General features: G+C 40.8%; 1 protein-coding gene and 1 long non-coding RNA gene across 3 annotated transcripts in view; one reads left to right on the top strand and one right to left on the bottom strand.

Moving 5' to 3' along the window:
• Positions 1 to 2650: 2650 nt before the first annotated feature.
• LOC121176791 (astrocytic phosphoprotein PEA-15) overlaps positions 2651 to 18785 on the bottom strand; it is a 37674-nt gene continuing 21539 nt past the window's right edge. The window contains exons 1-4 of one of the 2 annotated variants that reach the window (XM_041030873.1): positions 18409 to 18555; positions 10011 to 10185; positions 9686 to 9841; positions 2651 to 7950 (exon numbers count right to left, since the gene is read on the bottom strand). In XM_041030873.1, coding sequence (XP_040886807.1) covers positions 7886 to 7950; positions 9686 to 9841; positions 10011 to 10182 — 393 coding nt within the window. In that variant the 5' untranslated portion in view covers positions 10183 to 10185; positions 18409 to 18555 and the 3' untranslated portion in view covers positions 2651 to 7885. Of the gene's footprint in view, positions 7951 to 9685; positions 9842 to 10010; positions 10186 to 18408; positions 18556 to 18785 lie in introns of those variants that run through there. The other variant, XM_041030872.1, reaches the window with a different exon arrangement.
• On the top strand, positions 8272 to 9274 carry LOC121176792. The gene is made up of 2 exons (XR_005893069.1): positions 8272 to 8516; positions 9119 to 9274. It is a non-coding gene; the product is annotated as an uncharacterized LOC121176792 (long non-coding RNA).

Below are 18785 nucleotides of genomic sequence, written 5' to 3' on the forward strand. Positions count from 1 at the left end.
CCACATAAAATGAACTGAAAAGGCACCTTTTCATCCCTACCATGAAAATGTCCTTATGTGGACATGTTCTCTACCGTACTGTTGTCTAGGTTTTACGACACACCTGTTTTTTTTTAAATTTATTTATTTAAATATCTTTTTCAAATCCTCTGAAAGTGCAAAAGTAAGCAGTGAAGTGCCCAAAGTATGTATAAATAAATAGTTTAGGTCACCAAAAAGTGAAAAATCATGTAAATTGAATTTGAAAGGGTTAACTCAAAGCTCTTCTGTAGGAGTATAAACTAATGAAATCTTGAAAGTTGACACAAACAAATCCTACAGGTGCCCCAGCTTCTGTTGATAACTCACAAACCCTGTGTGTGTGTGTGTACAAAGGCAGTGTTGGAGCAAACTGTGTTACTTCACCTTCTGATGCATTATTAGGACAATACTGTAGTGTACAGCATATTTCCATCATCATGTTCAGAAAAAGGAAGTTAACAAAACAAGTCAGACTAGTTGGTCGGGGATTCATCCTAAAACTCAAAACATATCAACAGTGGCTTGACAAGATGGAAGGCCCACACAGTCTAAAGAAAACAATTTCAGGCAACACAGTATTGGTTAGCAAATATATTTTAATATATAATATTTATATTCATTTTAGCACAATGACAAAATGGCATAATTTCAGTTCAGTCTCTTTTAAATCATGACAAAAAGCCACACCTTGATATCGGTTTGAATAATACCTCATGTCATATTTTGTTGCAGTCATTGCAAAATAAATCCTGAAGTACTTCTTGCCCCATGAGAGGAAAACCTTAGCAAAAGTTTCTAACAGCATTGAGCCCATGGCGTCCAACAGGGTTATGTTGTGAGCTGTATGTGAAAAATGCAATGCAATAGTGTATGTGATGACGCTCCTCCCTGCACTGTTAAGCACAGTGTCACAGCCTCCGCAATCATGTCAGTTTCTTTTTAACTGCGACAGGACTGGATCACTTCACTGTCTCAGACCGAATTCAGCTGTGTGCACATTATCAAACAGGCATAAATCTGAATGATCACAATAAATCTTGACTAACACACGGAGTGAATGACTGCGTGAAACAACACCTGTCACCTGCTACACCATCACAAAGTAACAGAAAACATCCCACTGTGCAACTCTCACGGCAGTGACACACAGGGCAGCTCTCAGTGCCTATGGATGAAACTCAGTGACATTACTTAAATCAAGATGTTGTAATATATATAGTTGAAATGTTCACATTTGATGATGTGCGTCCAGCTTGTTTTGAATGCTGGAACAAAACTGTCAAAGGTCAAGTTAGCAGCTGAAAATGAAGAATTTCAATTCAAGTGCCACAAATGCATTTTGGATCAATCACAGATGCGTCCACTGAGATCATCTGAGTAATACAAACTTTTAAAGACGTTTAAAATCCTGTCTGATGCCTGTGCAAAAACCTCCTCACCTACAGCTCCTTTCATGCTGAGCCGAAATGTTAGATAAAACCTTCCATGTTAATCCTTTAACCACAGTGACAGATCACACCACTCCAGTTAGAAAGATCAGATTAGCGTTGAAAACACAACACTTCAAAACAGCCTCTATGCTCCACTACTGCAAAACACACACACACACACTTCAGAAGATATTTGATCTAGCCACAAACATTACTGTGACCATCTGAAATAAAGATTGTTCACTACAAACATCATGAGAAATTGCTAAAAGTCAAGCATGTCGTCATTTCAAGTCCATACACCCCAGCAGTTCGCAATAAATGAAGTTGGCACTTTTACCTACGATGTGAGAGCTTGCTTTTTTGTGCATGAAATGTAAACTTTACTTGCCAAAATGAAAAGAAAAGCACTTTTTTTTTTAAAAATTTTGTTTTTTCGTTGTGCAGCTCCAGATAAAAGTAAGTAGGTGCAGTTAAAAAAAAATGTTCAGAATAGTCAGGAACACAAAACTTAATATGACTCAGACTCTTCCTGTGATTGTTAAAAGGAAACGAAAGCTGCACAACTTGACTGAACAGACATTCAGTATTCCTGTCAGTAACACACCCTACTACCTTACATCTCACCATGGTACAGCATTCTTGTGTAAGACCTGCCACATTCAAAATGATACGTGTGACATGTTGTACACACACATACATACACGCCAGAGATGTTTTCCAAAGTATGAACCTACGTATTTCACTCTGCTCACAGTATAAACTTTTATCTTTAACAGCTACAACTCCCCAAACTATTCTTCACTACTCACACTACTCTACCCAGCACTGATTCTGTTTACCTCTTCACTCTATCACTTCATCCTTGTCCCCATTTAACCGTTCACTGACGCCTTACTTAAAAAAATGAAAATAAAAACTATGGAGCCTCAAGTGTTCAGTGTTACATAGATAAACAGTAGGCTACAACTATAAAAACTTACCAGGTCAACCTCATTATTATGTAATACATTTCATTACAGACATTTTTATTTCAAATTGCCCTTTCAGCCAATCTCAGGCTCCGAGCGAGCTCAGGAACTGCTACCAGCCAGTTAGCTCATGTCTGCTCGAGCAAAAACATCAGTGAAGTTACTCTGATTCAACTTAGTGGAACTATTATAATGATTATTTATTCATGTCCCTGTTTATTTATTTATTTGCTTGTTTTTTTATGAAAACACTGCCAGAGATCTGGTGAGAAAAGCACTGAGATGAAACTAAAACATGTTTTAGTTGTTCTCATAAGACCGAAGTCGGGGATCAGCATTTCTTGAACTTTCTTTATGCACCTATATAAATATTTTAAGACTCTGTTCTCTTTAAATTTCCTGCTCTTGGTGCAATGTGCAAGTGACAACATGTCTCGTACGAACAAAATGGCAGATTATGATTTTGTGACCGCTTTTATCTTTTGTCATGATTTGGAAACTCTCTGAATAAAATCGTTTTACAAGCAGTGACCACGACACATCTGATCAAATACAACACAGTAAAACATAATATGTTACATATCAGTAAATACAATGAAATGAATACCACTTTTTGTTGTTGTTGTTGTAAAATAATTACCCAAAGCCGAAAACAGCAAAACATAAATGAAGAAAATAACATGAATTATAAAAGTGTTGATGCATGGTCTGCTTAACATTAGATAAGAAATGTTTTCATCCCCTTGATTTGTTTCCAGTTAGTCAAACAAAATCAGGATACGTAAAAACAACGACAAATATATAGGCATTAAATAAATTAATCAATTTCAAAACAAACACAGTGGTATATATTCAAAATACATATTTACAACTTAATAAAATGAAAAAAACAAACAAACAAAACAAAACACAGTCTTGTCCTTAAGGGAGAGTAATACTCTTGTCTGAATGAATTTTAATTGACTGTTAGCATTACATGTTGAATACCTGTAATATCTGCCTCTGCATTTCTACTTGATCTATACTCGTGTATTTGTTATAATCCGATATTCACCATGAATACATATATGTTTTAGTAGGTTTATAATTTGCAGCATTTACTAAGTTGATATGTACTTGGTACATGGAAATCCAAATTCTGACATCATTTGTGACTGATATGTTGATATATTATGTGCTGACGGCTACAGAGGAAAATGCTAAGCAATGGCAAACATATAATCTGCCCGGTGATGAAGGTGTGGGGCTGTGCCACAGGGTGACATTGATGGGTGTTGACTTTAGAGGAGCAGGAAGCAGAAAGTTGATGTTAAAAAAAAAACAAAAAACAAAAGAAAACTCTGCAGCAGCACAGCCATATTTTTAATGCTGACAGAAATTTGAAACACTCTAGTGAAAAACCTGAATTGAATGTTTTAACTTAAGCTTCAACCAGGAGCATCTATAGCATCAGGCAGTCGGATGTATTTTTCTTTTTTGACGTTTACAGATATCGAATGGACAATCCTACTGTCGAACTACTAACAAACTACCACACAACTGCTAACATGAGTCCATTACCTACTGAATTTCTGAGAGAAAGAAAAAAAAAAAGTCACTTGGTCACATACATCTAAATTCACAAGTTGCTATTCAAAAAGCACTTCAAATAAAAAGAAAGAAAATTAAAATTCAATGGCCCAAATCCTCCCTTGCTGATATTTTGTACAAGAATGGAAACATGCTAAAATCCAGAAAGAAAAACCCGCCTTTTGTTTTGGAGAGTTACCAAAGCTCTTCGCTGGAATTGGTGAGTGGCAAGCCAACATTTTTGTCCAGTAATCACATCCATTTTAAAACCATTACCCACAGGTCATAGCAGTAAGTACAACTGCCTCCCTTTGCCTGACAAAAAGCTCTCAGTTCAGCTCTGTGATCGATGCAGTGGTCCCAGACTGCGCTCAGTAGGCTCATAGGAGGACAGCTACCGCTTCACTTGGGGTCTGGCCTAGCGAGGGATAGTGTGGACACTGAAGGGACAATCCACCCAGAAATACTCTGACACTGCCACAAAGAAGACAATGTTAAAATATTTCAGTCTACCATCTCATGGTGTGGGCGGCTAAAACCTGAAATGCTAAATAGACTCAGCTCAATTTGAAGTATCCCATTAATAACAGTGTTAAGGTATTTAAGGGTGGACTGTTCCTTTAACAAAAACCATTGAAAACCTTGATCTGGCCTCCATTACCCAGATGTTTTATGCAAATAAACATGTCCACTGTTTGCAAACTACTGAACCTCACCGCACATGTTGAGGCATTAAAGGCCTATTGAATGTTTTAGTTATGTTAAGACTTCGCTTGCAAAATGTGAGTTGTACAGTATAGTTGGTCAAACATGTTTTTTTCCTCTCAGTTTCAAACAACAAAAACTGCTTAACAAGCATTTATTTCCTAAACTACACACTTTCAACTCTCCCTATCGAGTGCCACTCCACCGAGCACATCCGTTACACAAATTCAACACAAGAATGTCAGGATCTTGTCAAACGCCCTGACTCGTCACGATTAAAGAGCTCAGTTCTTTATGTTATGCGATTTGTTGGGAGGATATGTTACAGTGCAGAGTTTTCCTACAGACGTAAATGCATAGGATACAAATCAGTCCAACACTACAATATACGGCGAGCAATACAAAAGAAAAACAGATCACAGGAACTGTGATCGAAATAAAAGTCTTGGTCGTTGGCACGAGGGAAAGGAAGGAGGGAGGCAGCGGGGCAGAGATAAATAACTAGTCATACACTGATAGATTTTTATGTTGGTTCATTTTTTTGATCCTACAGCTTTGAGGACAACAAAGACAGAGGCAGAAGTAGACCCACAGACATTCTGTACACACCAACACTGAAGTCCTTAGCAAATTTCAGAATAAAAGTAGCAACACTCTCTTTAAAAGTGAGAGCCGTTTGTGATTAACTTGGCGTGTGTGCTGGCGTCTGTCTCCGCTTCACACGCAATCTCTCACAGCTGTGAAAAAATTTCGGGGTAAACACAAAGTCTGCTAAGGCTTCATCGTGGGGAAAAAAGAGACACAGTGTTCAAAAGAGCAGTTATTATAGTTTAGTTTCAACAGTCTTGCTAGCTATTGTGTTGGTGCATGGTTGGAACAGCATAGTCAGCGGGTTATGAGCTGCTGTGTGCATTAAAGATCTTTGTCACAATCTACTTTATGTACAGTTTATTAAAGGACATGATTTAGAATCACATGCCATGTTTTTTCTTTTTGACATTTTGTCCCTTCTTTCACTTATTTTTATTTCCAGAGGCCTTAGTTTGTCTTTCATTCAAAGAGAGGTCACATACTGGTCAGTTATTTTCTGTCCAACAAATGAAATGGCAACAAACACATGAAAGAAAGTTAACACTTGTCTCTTTATGTGTCACGTTCACACGGTAAATATGATTTATCTAATATACTCTATCAAAAAATAGTTTTGTTTTCTCTAATGTAGTCTGAAGCAGATGTACCTTAGAGCTCACTCGGTGGTTTTCAGAGACTGAATAACTTCAAATTAGACAAAATTATGGTGAAAGTCTTTAAATATAAAACCAGACATGGTGAGACTGAACGTACAGTGGGAATTTGCTGCTAGATCCAGAGTGTCCTCTATGGGACTCACACTGCAGGTCAATATATTATTTCTGCTATATTTTCTTGGAATATATTATTTGTGTATTTACATCTCTAACCAGCTCATACAGCAGACTTTCACGCTAACTGGTCCCCTTGATGTAAAGAAAGCATATGGACAGGGAGTATCCATAGTATAGAAATAACTGCTATAACTTCTCCCATCTAAATATTTTCTGATAATAACTCTTGCTATGACTATAAGCTAAAGGCAAATATTGGCTTTTCCTATGAAAATCAACTTTAAATATCTTCTTCTAAAATATCAGACTTTTTTTTTTTTGCTCTTTAAACATTATATAACGATATCATCATCTGCGTAAGAGTAAAGGGAATGCATACAGAACCTCTAGCTGAGGAATAGTGACTAAGTTTGACATAAAGATTTGTTTCAAATATAGCGACTTCATGGCATTTTATAACTCGATAATGGTGATGTTTAACGAACTTTATGGGCTTTAAAGGGAGAAATGTTCTTATTTGCTCTCTTTCTGAGAGTTAGATGAAAAGATCAACACCACTCCACCACTCAGATATTGCATATGAAGCTACATGCAGCTACATCCTACTGCCGTCTGTAGCTTCATATGTAAACAGCCAGACATGAGTGCGGAATCAATCTTCTCACTTAAGTCAGCAAGAAAGAAGATAAGTAAATTTCCCAAAATGCACATTAGCGAACAAATATGCGGCTGTACAGTAAAACAAGCACTGTCATAGAAATGAACCATGTGAGATTTAGATTACTTTTACTTTTTTCTGAGTATTAACTTTAGCTGTGTTTTAGATCATGTAAACTATGTGTGAAGATTCTCAGTCATCCAGGTCACAGTTATCCAAAAACAGTTGAAGAGTCTGGATGTGTAAACTATGTATTTACATGTTTTAGTTTCATTTTATCTCCAGACAGTAGTTTTCAGTCTGTCACTAATCTAACAGTTTGCAAAAAAAAAAAAAAAAACCCAAAACAATAAAACAGAATAAAACAAAAGAAAATAATGCACTGCTGAATTATGTTAGTCATAGTTGCGTGTCACTGTACATAAACTGCTTCACTGTTTGCCTGTCAGCTTTCTGACAGTTTCTGAATTTCTGAAAGAATAAAGGTTTGCCATTTCATTTTGTTGTTTGAAGTTTTGAAGGTGGGGTTTGTAGTTTCGAATTCAAATGGGTGGATGTAGTCTTTGTTATATAACAGCCTTCACACACACACACACACACACACACGCACACACACACACACACACACACACACACACACACACACACACACACACACACACACACAGTTGCATAAACACAGCATCACAGATTGAACAGTGTTAACAGGTTACACTCATTGTGAACTGACCCACTCAGTGTTTCAATTGCGGGTAGACTTTGGCTCTCTCTCTCTCTCACACACACACTGTCGGTCCGTCCCCGGATTTCTTCCTCTTCTTCTTCTTCTATTGTCTTTTTTTTTTCTTGCAGCTTCCCATCTCCCCTCAGCTTTGGGAGAGGCTGCATCGCTACGATCTGATTGGTTGCTTTACAGGTGGCTTACTGCGTGGTTCTGTGCTATGGCATGTATTAGTGGAGGGAGGGAGGGAGGGAGGGAGGGAGGGAGGGGGGCATGGCTGGATGTGTGTGTATATGTGTGTGTGTTTGTGTGTGTGTGTGTCTGCAGGGTGTGAGAGGAGTGAAGCGCAGGAACTGATGGGGTCGGTCAGAAACGGTTGGTCGGTTGATTAGAGTGCCAGGAGTGAAGAAATCAAGGTGCAAAGATCAGGGCTGGGGGTCGCGACCTCACACTTTTTTAGGTGGAGGGGCCAACTTGATGATCTCATCTTCAGAGGGCTGGCGGATGATGTCTTTTTTGAGGGTGAGAGGGTTGAAAAAGAGGGTAGAGAGAGAAAGAGAAAGACAGAAATCATAAGAAATTTATAGTTTAAATAAAAACAGCCATCAAACCCATTTTAGCATCTGTGGCCTTCTGACTCCTTAAAACATATATTTTTCTTATACAGGCTGTGGAATTAAAGCTGCCCAACTAAACACCTGAGATGCAACCTAAGGTTATAGTCCTTAACAGCTTCATCTTATCAAGGTTGCGTGCGCACCGACCGGAACTAATTGAACACCTGATAAGACACAGGTGTGCGTGGCGGCGCTTCTTCCTTTGTTGGTGGACGCAGGCAGCGGAAACGAGAGCGGCGGACAGGAGAAGCAGCTGAGCTGACTGCGAGCAAGAAACGGCCGGGAGCGCGGTGTAAGAGTGCTGGTCAGTCGGTCGCCACGGCATCTTATCTAAAGAGTCCGGTGAACAGCGCGAGAGGAGCGAGTTGTGTGTGTCCGCTGCCTCGTGGAGATCCAGGCAGCCGCCACGCCACAGACGCACGGTGCGAGAGGGGTGAGGACGCGTTCCACTTCTCCTGCGGTTGAGTACCACTCTGTTTCTTTGAATAGATCGATTGAAATAACGTTTAGTGACGCTGTGTTTGCTGTGATAAGTTATTCTGTCTTTCCTTTGTTCTTGGTGGTTCCGATATTCAGATACAGATTTGGGCCTCTCAGTCTTTTTTCCCCAGATAATTCCAGTAATCTTTGTGGATTGGGCCTTATTTTGTTTGGAACGGATTTACTTTCAGTTATTTAATTCTTTGGGTTGTTTTGTGTTTGGTTCTTGAGTTTGTTGTGTTTTATATATATATATATATATATATATATATATATATATATATGCTTGTATTTGCCCCACATAAGGTTTATTGATTTTCTGGGACTGGTATACATAGTACAAAGACTGATTGTTTCTCTCTCAAGCTTGTTTTGTTTGTTTTAACTTTTATTTTAACATTTTTCTTTAGATTATAAATGCGCTGTTTTTTGCACATTGTTTCTTGTACATGAATTGCATGCACACTTCCTGTTTTTCTGCAGTTTATCCTTTTCTCCTGTTTTGCTTGTGAACTGCCTAAAAAGTGAATTTCCCCGCTGTGGGATCAATAAAGTTTTATTTCTTATTTTACCAACTGACAGCCACGCAGAGACCTGCTGTCCAGGGAATCACCTACACTCCGGCGGGGCGAGTGGACAGCCTGTTGGACTCTTTTAATTCGATTCTCCAGAGTACTGTTTTTATCTGTTGTTTTAAGCTTATTTTTGTAATAAAGATATTTATATATTTTTATTGAACCTTCCCTTGGTTTTGTTGTCTTGGTGTATCTGCTCCCCACAGAGAAGAGTGTTATATACTGTCATGGTCACTCCGCTCGGTGACAAATGTTCTGCATTTTTTTTCAACAATAATCATTTAAGTGATGATTTTAGGATTTAAGGATTCATAGGAAATGATGAATGCAAGTAATCCAGACCAGTTGGTCTGTAGATAATGTTATATGCATATATGGTTGTTATATGTATTGGTGGTTGAGAACCACTGATGAGCAGAAGTTAAGACAATTTTCTGTTTAGCCTCTAGAGGGAGGTGTTTACTGGATTTGAAGGACCACGAAGCCAATCAGAGTAACTTCTCTCAAGTCAAAGACACAGCAATGTAATGTGATCTAACCCTAAATCTGAGATTAAGCACGTAGAGTGTGTTACCTTTGTATTTCTTGGCTGAGGGGATGCGTGTGAGCTTGGTGTCGATCTCGTCATCCTCCGAGATCTTGAGCACGGTGGTGCGATACTCGATCACCCTCGTCAACAGGTCCGGTCGCCGCGAAATCTCGAAGATGTGCTCGATGTATGACAGGTTATCTGCACGGGAGGCGTCGTTAGAGGGTTTGTTCACTGAAAAGGCCTCAAACTAACATCACACCTGATGCAAAGATCAGTCAGGCATCGGTTTAGGCCTAATGGATGTGGAAATAAGAAGGAACACATAGCAAGGAATTATAAAACATAATCTATTTGATCTGTGTCTTACCCTGGGCCAGCTTGTCGTTCTTTTCCAGGTAGCTGAACCACTCCTTGGAGGAGGTGATGTTGTTGCTCTGGTCCTCAGGGATGTCCTCCTTGCAGGCCGACTTGAGCTGCTCCAAGTCCTCGTTGGTGATGTTTTCAGACAGGTCGCTGAGCAGAGAGCTGTACTCCGCCATTGTCTGGTCAGAGGCAGAGAGAGGGAATAAAGGGGAAACAGTTGAATATATGGAATAAAAATTAAAAGTGGACGTCAGAGAAAGGTAACAGAAACTTAAGAGGAGAAAGAAACGAAGAACAGAGGTTGAAAATATCCAAATGTTGTTAAATTCTTCTGTGTAAAAAAACAGCCCACCTACTTCCCAGACTCTGCAGTGGAAAACAGTTAGGAAATCTTAGCTGATGACAATAGCATACTGTGGGAGTGGGATGGAAAAGCATGAAGACAGAGAGCAGAATGCATCCAACAGGTTAATCCTCTCGCTCTTTGTGATCATTTGTTGGAAGGTTTAGATTTTTAGTGGATTTACTGAAAACAGAGGGCAGAGCAAACAGGATGAAACATGATCTTCCACCTCAACTGAGAACATCTCACAGGGCGAATCTGTGCACTCAGTGAAAGACTTTAGTCAGCATTCAGAGAGGCTAGACGGGACAGGGAATATGGAAAGTGTTGAGAGACAGATTAAGGCACTGTTGGCTGTCCTCTTTTCATGAGATTCAGGACAATAAGATGAAACTTCTGTGGCTCTTTGTCTCCCTCTAGTGGCTGGACAGAAGAACACTTCTGTGCTAGAATCACTGAATCAGGTCTCAAGACAAATTTGGCTTATTTTCTCTGTGTTGCAAGACGGGCAAGTCCACATGTCCACCCACATTTGAAAAGTAGACAATATGAGGGTTTATGAGACAGGACGCACCAGTCTGATGTACCAGATCAGTACTGACAACGAAACAGGACTTACCAAGAAGAGCGGGTATCGGCTATGGCAACATCAATTAGAATTACATTGACTCTGTCTGTCTTACATTAAAATGATTTCATGGAGGGAAGTACGCAGGTTTTAAATGTGGGGAAAAAGCACTAATTTTGGGGAGCAGATACACTTCACAGGACCATTTTTGTGACAAAGTAATTCTGACTGATTTTAACTCCTGTGTGGAAGAAGTTCAGGGTTTGGTTTTTAAAGTTTATCCTGAAATGGGAACAGTGGTTGGAAGGATTCAGTGTTTAGGCATGTGTGGTTCTGGGTCAGGCTAACGTTAAGGAATGAGCGTTGTCATGTTTGCAGGGTTTAGGTTATTCTCACAGAGATGGGCTATTTGTCAGCGTGTGCGAGTGTGTAGGAGTGTGTGTGTGTTGGCATGTGAGTTGTTGCTCAGAAGAAGGCAGCCAGCGAGAAAAAAAAGACAAAAAAGCCACAGTGAAAGAGAGACAGAAAAACAGACCGAGTGATTCAGACATGTTGTGAGGCCGTCTGCTCCGTTCAGCTGCGTCAGTTCGGAAGAGGCAAAGAAAGTACATCAAGAGGCAAACGCAGGCTTTTACAGTTCATGGACGAAGTGTCTCAGATTGCAGCTCATGTCTCAGTTATTAACATATTTGGGTCAAGCTATTCATGTGCATCTTCTTATCCAGAGGATGGCAAATATCCACGCAAACACTTGTGTATATGTAACGCAGATGTGCACAATGTGCAAAGGGAACAAAATATCAGTGACCTGCAGAGCTGAAGATGAGATGATGTCTTCTGATGTCTTGTTTTTTTTGTTTTTTCCCAATTGACAGTCTAAACCCCAAAGATATTCAGTTTACTATCACATGTGACAAAGACAAGGAGTAAATCCTCGTATTTGAGAAGTTGGAATCGAGAATATTTTGGTGTTTTGTGACTTAAGGATAAAAGTTGCCTAGAAGAGTTGCTGAGACATAGTGGGCTGCCAAGGACATTATGCCAAAACCAGAGTGGAGGTGCTGTTTCCAACCTTTGCAGCCTCACAGCCAATCAAACGGCTGCCTCAGGATTAACAAAGACCTGTTTATCCCAGTTTTTTGGTGAGATTTTCCCCAGTCCTCAGTGAATTTAATGAGGCAGCAGTTTAGCAGTGTGGACATGATTAAGGTCACATAAAAACAGCTGCCTTTGAGCTGAATGGGATCCAGTGTCTTGCTCAGGGACACTTCATCAACTTTTGGGGAGTCATGCAAGTTGCAGCAGGACTGCCTCACCTCTACCGTGAAACATAAGCTTCCCACAACACAACCGTGACACATGCAAACGCATACTGTTCTTATTATCTTTTTCTGGGTCACACACGCACACACAGCAGCCCCCTCCCCACCATCCCTGGCATCCATGCAGCTGGCGAGATGCTGCTGCTCAGTGCGGTGCATCATGGGCACTGGCACGAAGCTCTGTCTGCCTCTGATCCCCTCAGTCTCATCGCAGATAAACACGCCGTACAGAAAGCCCAGAAGAGCTCTGTGACGAGTGGTGTGACCTATATAACAGAGCCGCTGTTACCCTCAGCTACCACCAGAGGGCCCCCATTCACTGTTGAGCGTTACGTACTGAAGTGGCAGCTTTTCTTATTAGAGCACGAATATCTCAGCGTGCAGCAGCACTATCTTTACTTAATCGTCTTTAGCTTGCTCACAATGACATATGGATAAGAGAGGATGCTTTATATCTGAGCAGCGGACCCTGAGCTTGTCATGTTTTCTCTCTGAATAGATGATAGACGACAGTGATGTTATGATCCCTCGTTCATTCAAAAATAGTTAAATTTGGCTTTTTTGATTCACCAGAAATAAAAAAAAATCAGCATTTCCAGCTAATAACTGGTGACTAGATGCATAAATCCACATGCTGCATTAACAAACGGTGACAAAGTCCAATCAGCATGCGATGCAATGCAGAGTACCAGAGCAGATATGACAGCTAATGTAATTGTCCCAGAGGCTGATTTAAGGTCAGATTTGTTTGTCTGTTCTCTAATGGCTAATAGTGGCATTTGGTTTGGTTTGTCTGATCCACGATCTCAGCCGCAGGGCAAGAGCACAATGATGACAGAGCGCTTTTACTGCGTGTGTGTGTGTGTGACCGTGTGTGTGTGATATTTCAGTCTTAAATGTCACATTCATCTCCTCTCAAACCAGAGCAACTTGCTCAATCAACACACAGCGCTGCGTGGGAGAGAGCAGGGATGTGCACCTTTACTCCGTGAATACAACGGGGGTCTGAATACAGTGTGCGCGTGCGTGTGCGCGTGCACGCGCCTCCTCTCTCCAACTGCAAGTCTGTGAATTGCGCGCATGCATGTATTTGCGTGCGCTCGAGTGCATGTGTGTTTGTAGGCTTCAACTCGTGAGCTTGTGAATTGTGTGTGTGACAGAGGGAGGCTGACTAAAAGAATGAGTGTGTGTGTGTGTGTGTGTGTGTCTGTGTGTGTGTGTGTGTGTGTGTGTGTGTGCGTGTGTGTGTGTTGGTCTCTGAGCCTCCTCTCTCGACCCAGGTCGCCCTGCCTGCTCTCTCTTTTGCACCACAATGGACTGGCGCTGCTTTTGTGTACTTTTAGAGGAGAAGGGGGGGAAAACACAACAATGGACAGAGTGGCTACATTTAGTGTTTCTCTCCCACCACCTCCCTCACACTGCCACCTTTAACTCTTTCTCAACCATGAGATAAAGATGTTCCTACCAAAATATGAGGAGTGGACCAATGCTTCAGAATGTTAAAAATTAAATGCTATTTATGTTATTTTTATTATTTTAATATGTTACCAAATCTAACAGTAATTCCTCAGCAGCTGTATTAAACTCTCCCTCAAAACAACACATCCATGCTGTTGCTGTTGCCTGACAACGGAGACAAAGATATGATAATGAATGAAACCACCTGTATTGCACGATCAGCTCTAATGACAAAATGCTGAAGTGATCGTGGAGAGTCAGCGGCCTCCCAAAGTTAATTTGCTGCCACTAACAAGTACCCAACCATTTTTTATGAAGGCTGGCACTACTACCTACTGTGCATCAGCATTTTGTAAGATGTTCTGTGCAGAGATATGTGCATATTTTGGTTAATCTGCAATACTGTAGTCATGCTGTAAGTAAAAGAGTCAGTGAAATCCTTTCTAACCGCTGCTCCCCCCTCCCCGGTCTCTCTGGGTTCGAGCCTGACACTGCTTCCATACATAGAGACCCACTGTGCTTCACATTCTCATGAACACAAACATGCTTTTGTCTGCTCGTTCCTCTGTCTCTGCTGCCTGTGTGTGTGTGTGTGTGTGTGTGTGTGTGTGTCTTTAAATGTGAGAGAGACAGACAGAGAGAACAAGAGTTGTCACTGAAATTATAATTACACAGTATTATTCTGCTATATGTTAAATTGAGGTCTGAATAAGAGCAAAGCAACATAAAGACACACACACAGAGGAGACTCAGGTTTCTGTATGGGCGTTCTTTCCAGTTATCCAAATGTTCTTTGTATAAATGAAGACTCTCCACTCCATAAATGTTTACCATTAATGCTGTACGTCTGCTGAGGTAAATATGGAAGTTTATTTGTGGCAAAACATTTTCGTGAGCAGTAAATTAATTCACGTCACTGTGATCAATCTGCAAGGGAAAGGCATGATTTTTAAAAAAAAAGTTTTTTAGGTTTCGTTTTAGTAGCTTTGTCGTTAATGAACTTCCATAGATTTCATGGTATAAATGGATGCCAAGTTGTCTGAAGAGCTCCTCTTCCACTCCGTGACTAAACTGTTAACCCCCCACCGCCACCTCCACCATAGTCTGCTTTACATTGTGCAGTCAGACCATTATCCACCCAGACAAGATCCTCTGTTCCCCCTCTGCTGCTCTTTTTCTCTCCTTTTTGTCCCATTATTTGTCTTTTTTCCTCCTCCTCTCGTCTCCTCTCCTTTTCCTGTTTGAGTTTGTCTCCATATCTGACTGTATGTACAGTAACATGCAAGCACGGAATGACGCCATAGCCATTCATCCACATGATCTGTACTTCGAGCAGACGCAGCAGCAGTCGATCCATATTTTCTATCAAGCACATGAATGCAGTCCTGAGGCAGAGTGTGTGCAAGCAAAGACACTGTCAGGTACAAAAGTAGAAGATGTCTGTCTGTGAGCTGTGGCCATATCTGCTGAGTCCTCATGCACTTACAGAGATCAACTCCAATATTTTATTTTGCATTCCAAGCCTAATATTTCACTCCCTCCATTTTCAATTGCATTGATACTCGACCTGCTGAGTGCTTCTCTTTGTTGAGATCTCACACACACGCACACACACACACACACACATATACGTATACCACAACCACCAAAACTCCATTCACCCTCCACACCAATGACGTTGCCATGGAAACCAGGCCTGGCTTTGCCTTTAGGCATGGAGACTGTTACCTAGCGACAGGGCAGAAACCAACCCCCCCCTCACCTCACCTCGCACCCTCCCCACCCCTTTCAGAATAAAAGCCCCCACTAGGATGATTGACACAGACAAAAACACAAACCTATTTAAATGATCTGAGTAAAAATTTCCTTTTCTACACTTAATTATCACTAATTACTGTCACTAATCACTACAATACTTAATTTGAGTGCATTTGTAATTCTGAAACACTTTTTATTATTTTATTTAGAGTACACACACACACACACGAGTGAGTACAAAGAGATAATGTGAGGTTGCTGATCTCTTCAGTGCAACATCGTGACAGTCATATGATCAACAGACTTGCTCGCACACTCGGCAACTCTTTCTCCTCTGTCTCTCTTTTTTTATCGACACACACAGACATACACTTTCTCCTTCAAACGTACACACAGACACACACAGACATACAGCGCTGGCCAACTGTGCTGGACCTCAGCATGGAGAGAAGCCTTTAGATTTTACCATGGCAACAAAACCACCGGGATAGCAGCTCATAAAAATCTCTGACAGAGATCTGGAAAGAGGAGTAGACTCTGTTGCACTGTTTTCTATACAATATTTCCAGATGTTGTGCGTCTGTTTTTCTTGTGTAAGTTCTCAGTTTCTCCAAACTTAGGACAACAATTCCCATAAACCCTGCTGCTTCCTTTCCGTTAGCAAAGTAGTGTTGCCAGGTTGAGTGGTTTTCTTTAGTTGGGCAGGTAAAATTTTATTTTGGTTACATGGACATTAGGTTGTTGCAGTTGTATTTTTTCTATTTTCAAATACGAAGAGGCATGATGCGAATCAGTACTCAGTACAGTATTTCAGTGACAGTTCAGTACAACCGACGGTACAAAACTTCTCCGACTAGGCCATTGTTTGTCAGTCAAATCTAGCAAAACTGGCTGCTAGTCATTTTCCTGGCATCACTTTGTATCATTTTACACTTGAGTGAAGAAGCAAATTTTCTATTCTATTTGCCATTGTGAGAAAGTGTAGAAACCTTTTGTTCAGTTCGTCCTCAAAGAAAAGAAAGAAACAATCCAGTGATCATGCCTCACCAAAGTGGCACCAAGCAGTAAATGTAGTGTAGAGGTCAGCACAGGCTGTAATGCACCAAAAGTGTCAAAATAAATGTGGTAAAGACTGATATTAAATGCTGCACATTGTTTTTTACTCCAAATTCTTCCCTCTCACTCTCCGTCTACACTCTTCTGTCCCGTTACTTCATATTTTACTCGGTGAGGCAGAGAATACGAGCAGTTAGTCTCTATCTCCTTCATTAAATCTCTCATTAAATATACCCTGACCTTTCAGAACCTCGCTCTTCTCTTTCTCTCCTCTCAGTATATTTTTCTATTTCACTCAGATGGACTGAGAGGCAGAGAGTAGGAGTCCCGCCCACTCTCCATCTTTAAATCTCCCATGAAACTCACCTCGACTTTACAAAAAATCTGTTTGGCTCTCCATGTATGGCAGTGTCTCTTCTAAAACAGCACAGCTCTCAATCCAAAAAAAAAAAAAAAACTGAACTAAAAATTATATAATTACTTGACGTAATCTCTCTCTAATTCAGGCAATGTTATTTCAAATGTATCACAGTCTGGGTGAACTTCAGTCTCTTGCTCTCATATCGTCTGTCCCTCTCAATACATCTCTTTTGCCCAAATCTCTCACTCTCAGAGCAGTAAACCTTCTCCCGCTCTCTCGGAATGAATATATATATGTATATTCAGTCTTGCAGGAGCAGCCGTAGTTGAGGGATCAGTGAGTGGGAGGCAGAAGAGCTCACGGACGCAGGTCGTGGCAAATGTCCGCCTCCAAAATCTACCTCTCAGGTCAGAAGTCTCTCCTACCCAACCACAGATATAATTTTGCATCTCTGAGCGTGAAACTAATTGCCTCTTTCTTTCAAGCATTTCTCCTTCAACCCACGGGGTCCGTGTCGCTGTTTTTTAACAAATTCGTGCTCAGTCATTATGAAACCTGCTGTAAAGAAAAAAAATATATATAAGGCAAAGAATGTGGCTAAAATCACTGAAATAAACTTGAATGGGACTCAGTGGCTGCTTCTGGTGTTGTTTAGTTTAAATGTATATTTGTCTCTCATCCTTCTGTTGTACTGGACTGCTGCCTGCCTATTTACTGAAGTGACTACATGCATTTATGGCAATAAGTAATGGCTAACACATATATTACAGTACAAGGAGATAACTGCCTCCACAGATAGACCACCAACTTGCTTGTAAAGAAAGTCGAGCCCACAACAGAGACAAGCAGAGGGTGGCTACTGGACTTATGTTCATCAGATATGATGATAATGTTGCTCTCTGTGTGCTGGATGAGTATATAAGCAACTGTATGCTAACAAGTTCATCATTTCACACTAAAAAACTACTGCAAGTCTAGCATTGCACATTTTTGTAGGAAACTGAGAAGACAGAAAAAAATCCACAACAATATTTCCTGCCTTAGTACAAACAAGGACACACATGATGCAAAGAACGACTCTTACAAAGAACTGCTTGTGCTCTGTTGGGCAATTTTCTCCACAACCTTGCAGAAGGACTGAGGTTTGGGTTGAATACCAGGGCTGGGTGAACCGAGTTCTAAGCGGGGTAATAAAAGGCTGTCCTTGTACAAACACGGAAGCTATTCTGTTTTAACAGCAGCGTTGTACTGGATGTGGCTGCTGATCGTGTCGTCGGCTATAATTAAAAGAAATATTTCTGTTATCATGATACCTCCTTTCCTTTACTCCTGCTGTTATCACAGCCAGTGTCAAGACCTGAACTCACCAAACCACAGCTTCCTGTTGGCCTTTAGACTACTTGCGGCTGTTGCAACAGTTAGTCATTGGATTTTGAAGTGAGGAGATGCTTTTCTCTCATTGTGAATTGATATGCGGCTTTCACATGTGGATAGATGGTACTTTATCAACGTGAAGTTGTGGATATGTAAACATACCTGAACTCAGACTGTGCTGTTAGTCCATAGCAGCGACCCGTCTTGTGGGGAATCTGCTGTTAAAGATGATGAGTTTCAGACGTTGGCAGTTCTGTTAGCTGTGCCACATCTGAAAGTCTGACTGAGCAGGAAGGAATGCTCTGACTTTACTGTCCACTGTTAACCACTATCACCGCAGTGATAAATGAATAGAAACCTGCTGACCTTTCTGCTGAAGAATTTCTCAACCAGAAGATAAGGAGTGGTTCCTCCCATGTGCCTCTTGACAGGAAGTGCTCAGGATGTAACATCAAACAGATCGCATGCTGTACGCCTACATCATGTGTAAACCACTGCAGAATCTCAGTGGCTCTCAAGCAACAGCGAGAGACTGATCA

The sequence above is a fragment of the Toxotes jaculatrix genome, chromosome 23, assembly GCF_017976425.1.
Source record: "Toxotes jaculatrix isolate fToxJac2 chromosome 23, fToxJac2.pri, whole genome shotgun sequence".
Classification (NCBI taxonomy): Eukaryota; Metazoa; Chordata; class Actinopteri; family Toxotidae; genus Toxotes; species Toxotes jaculatrix.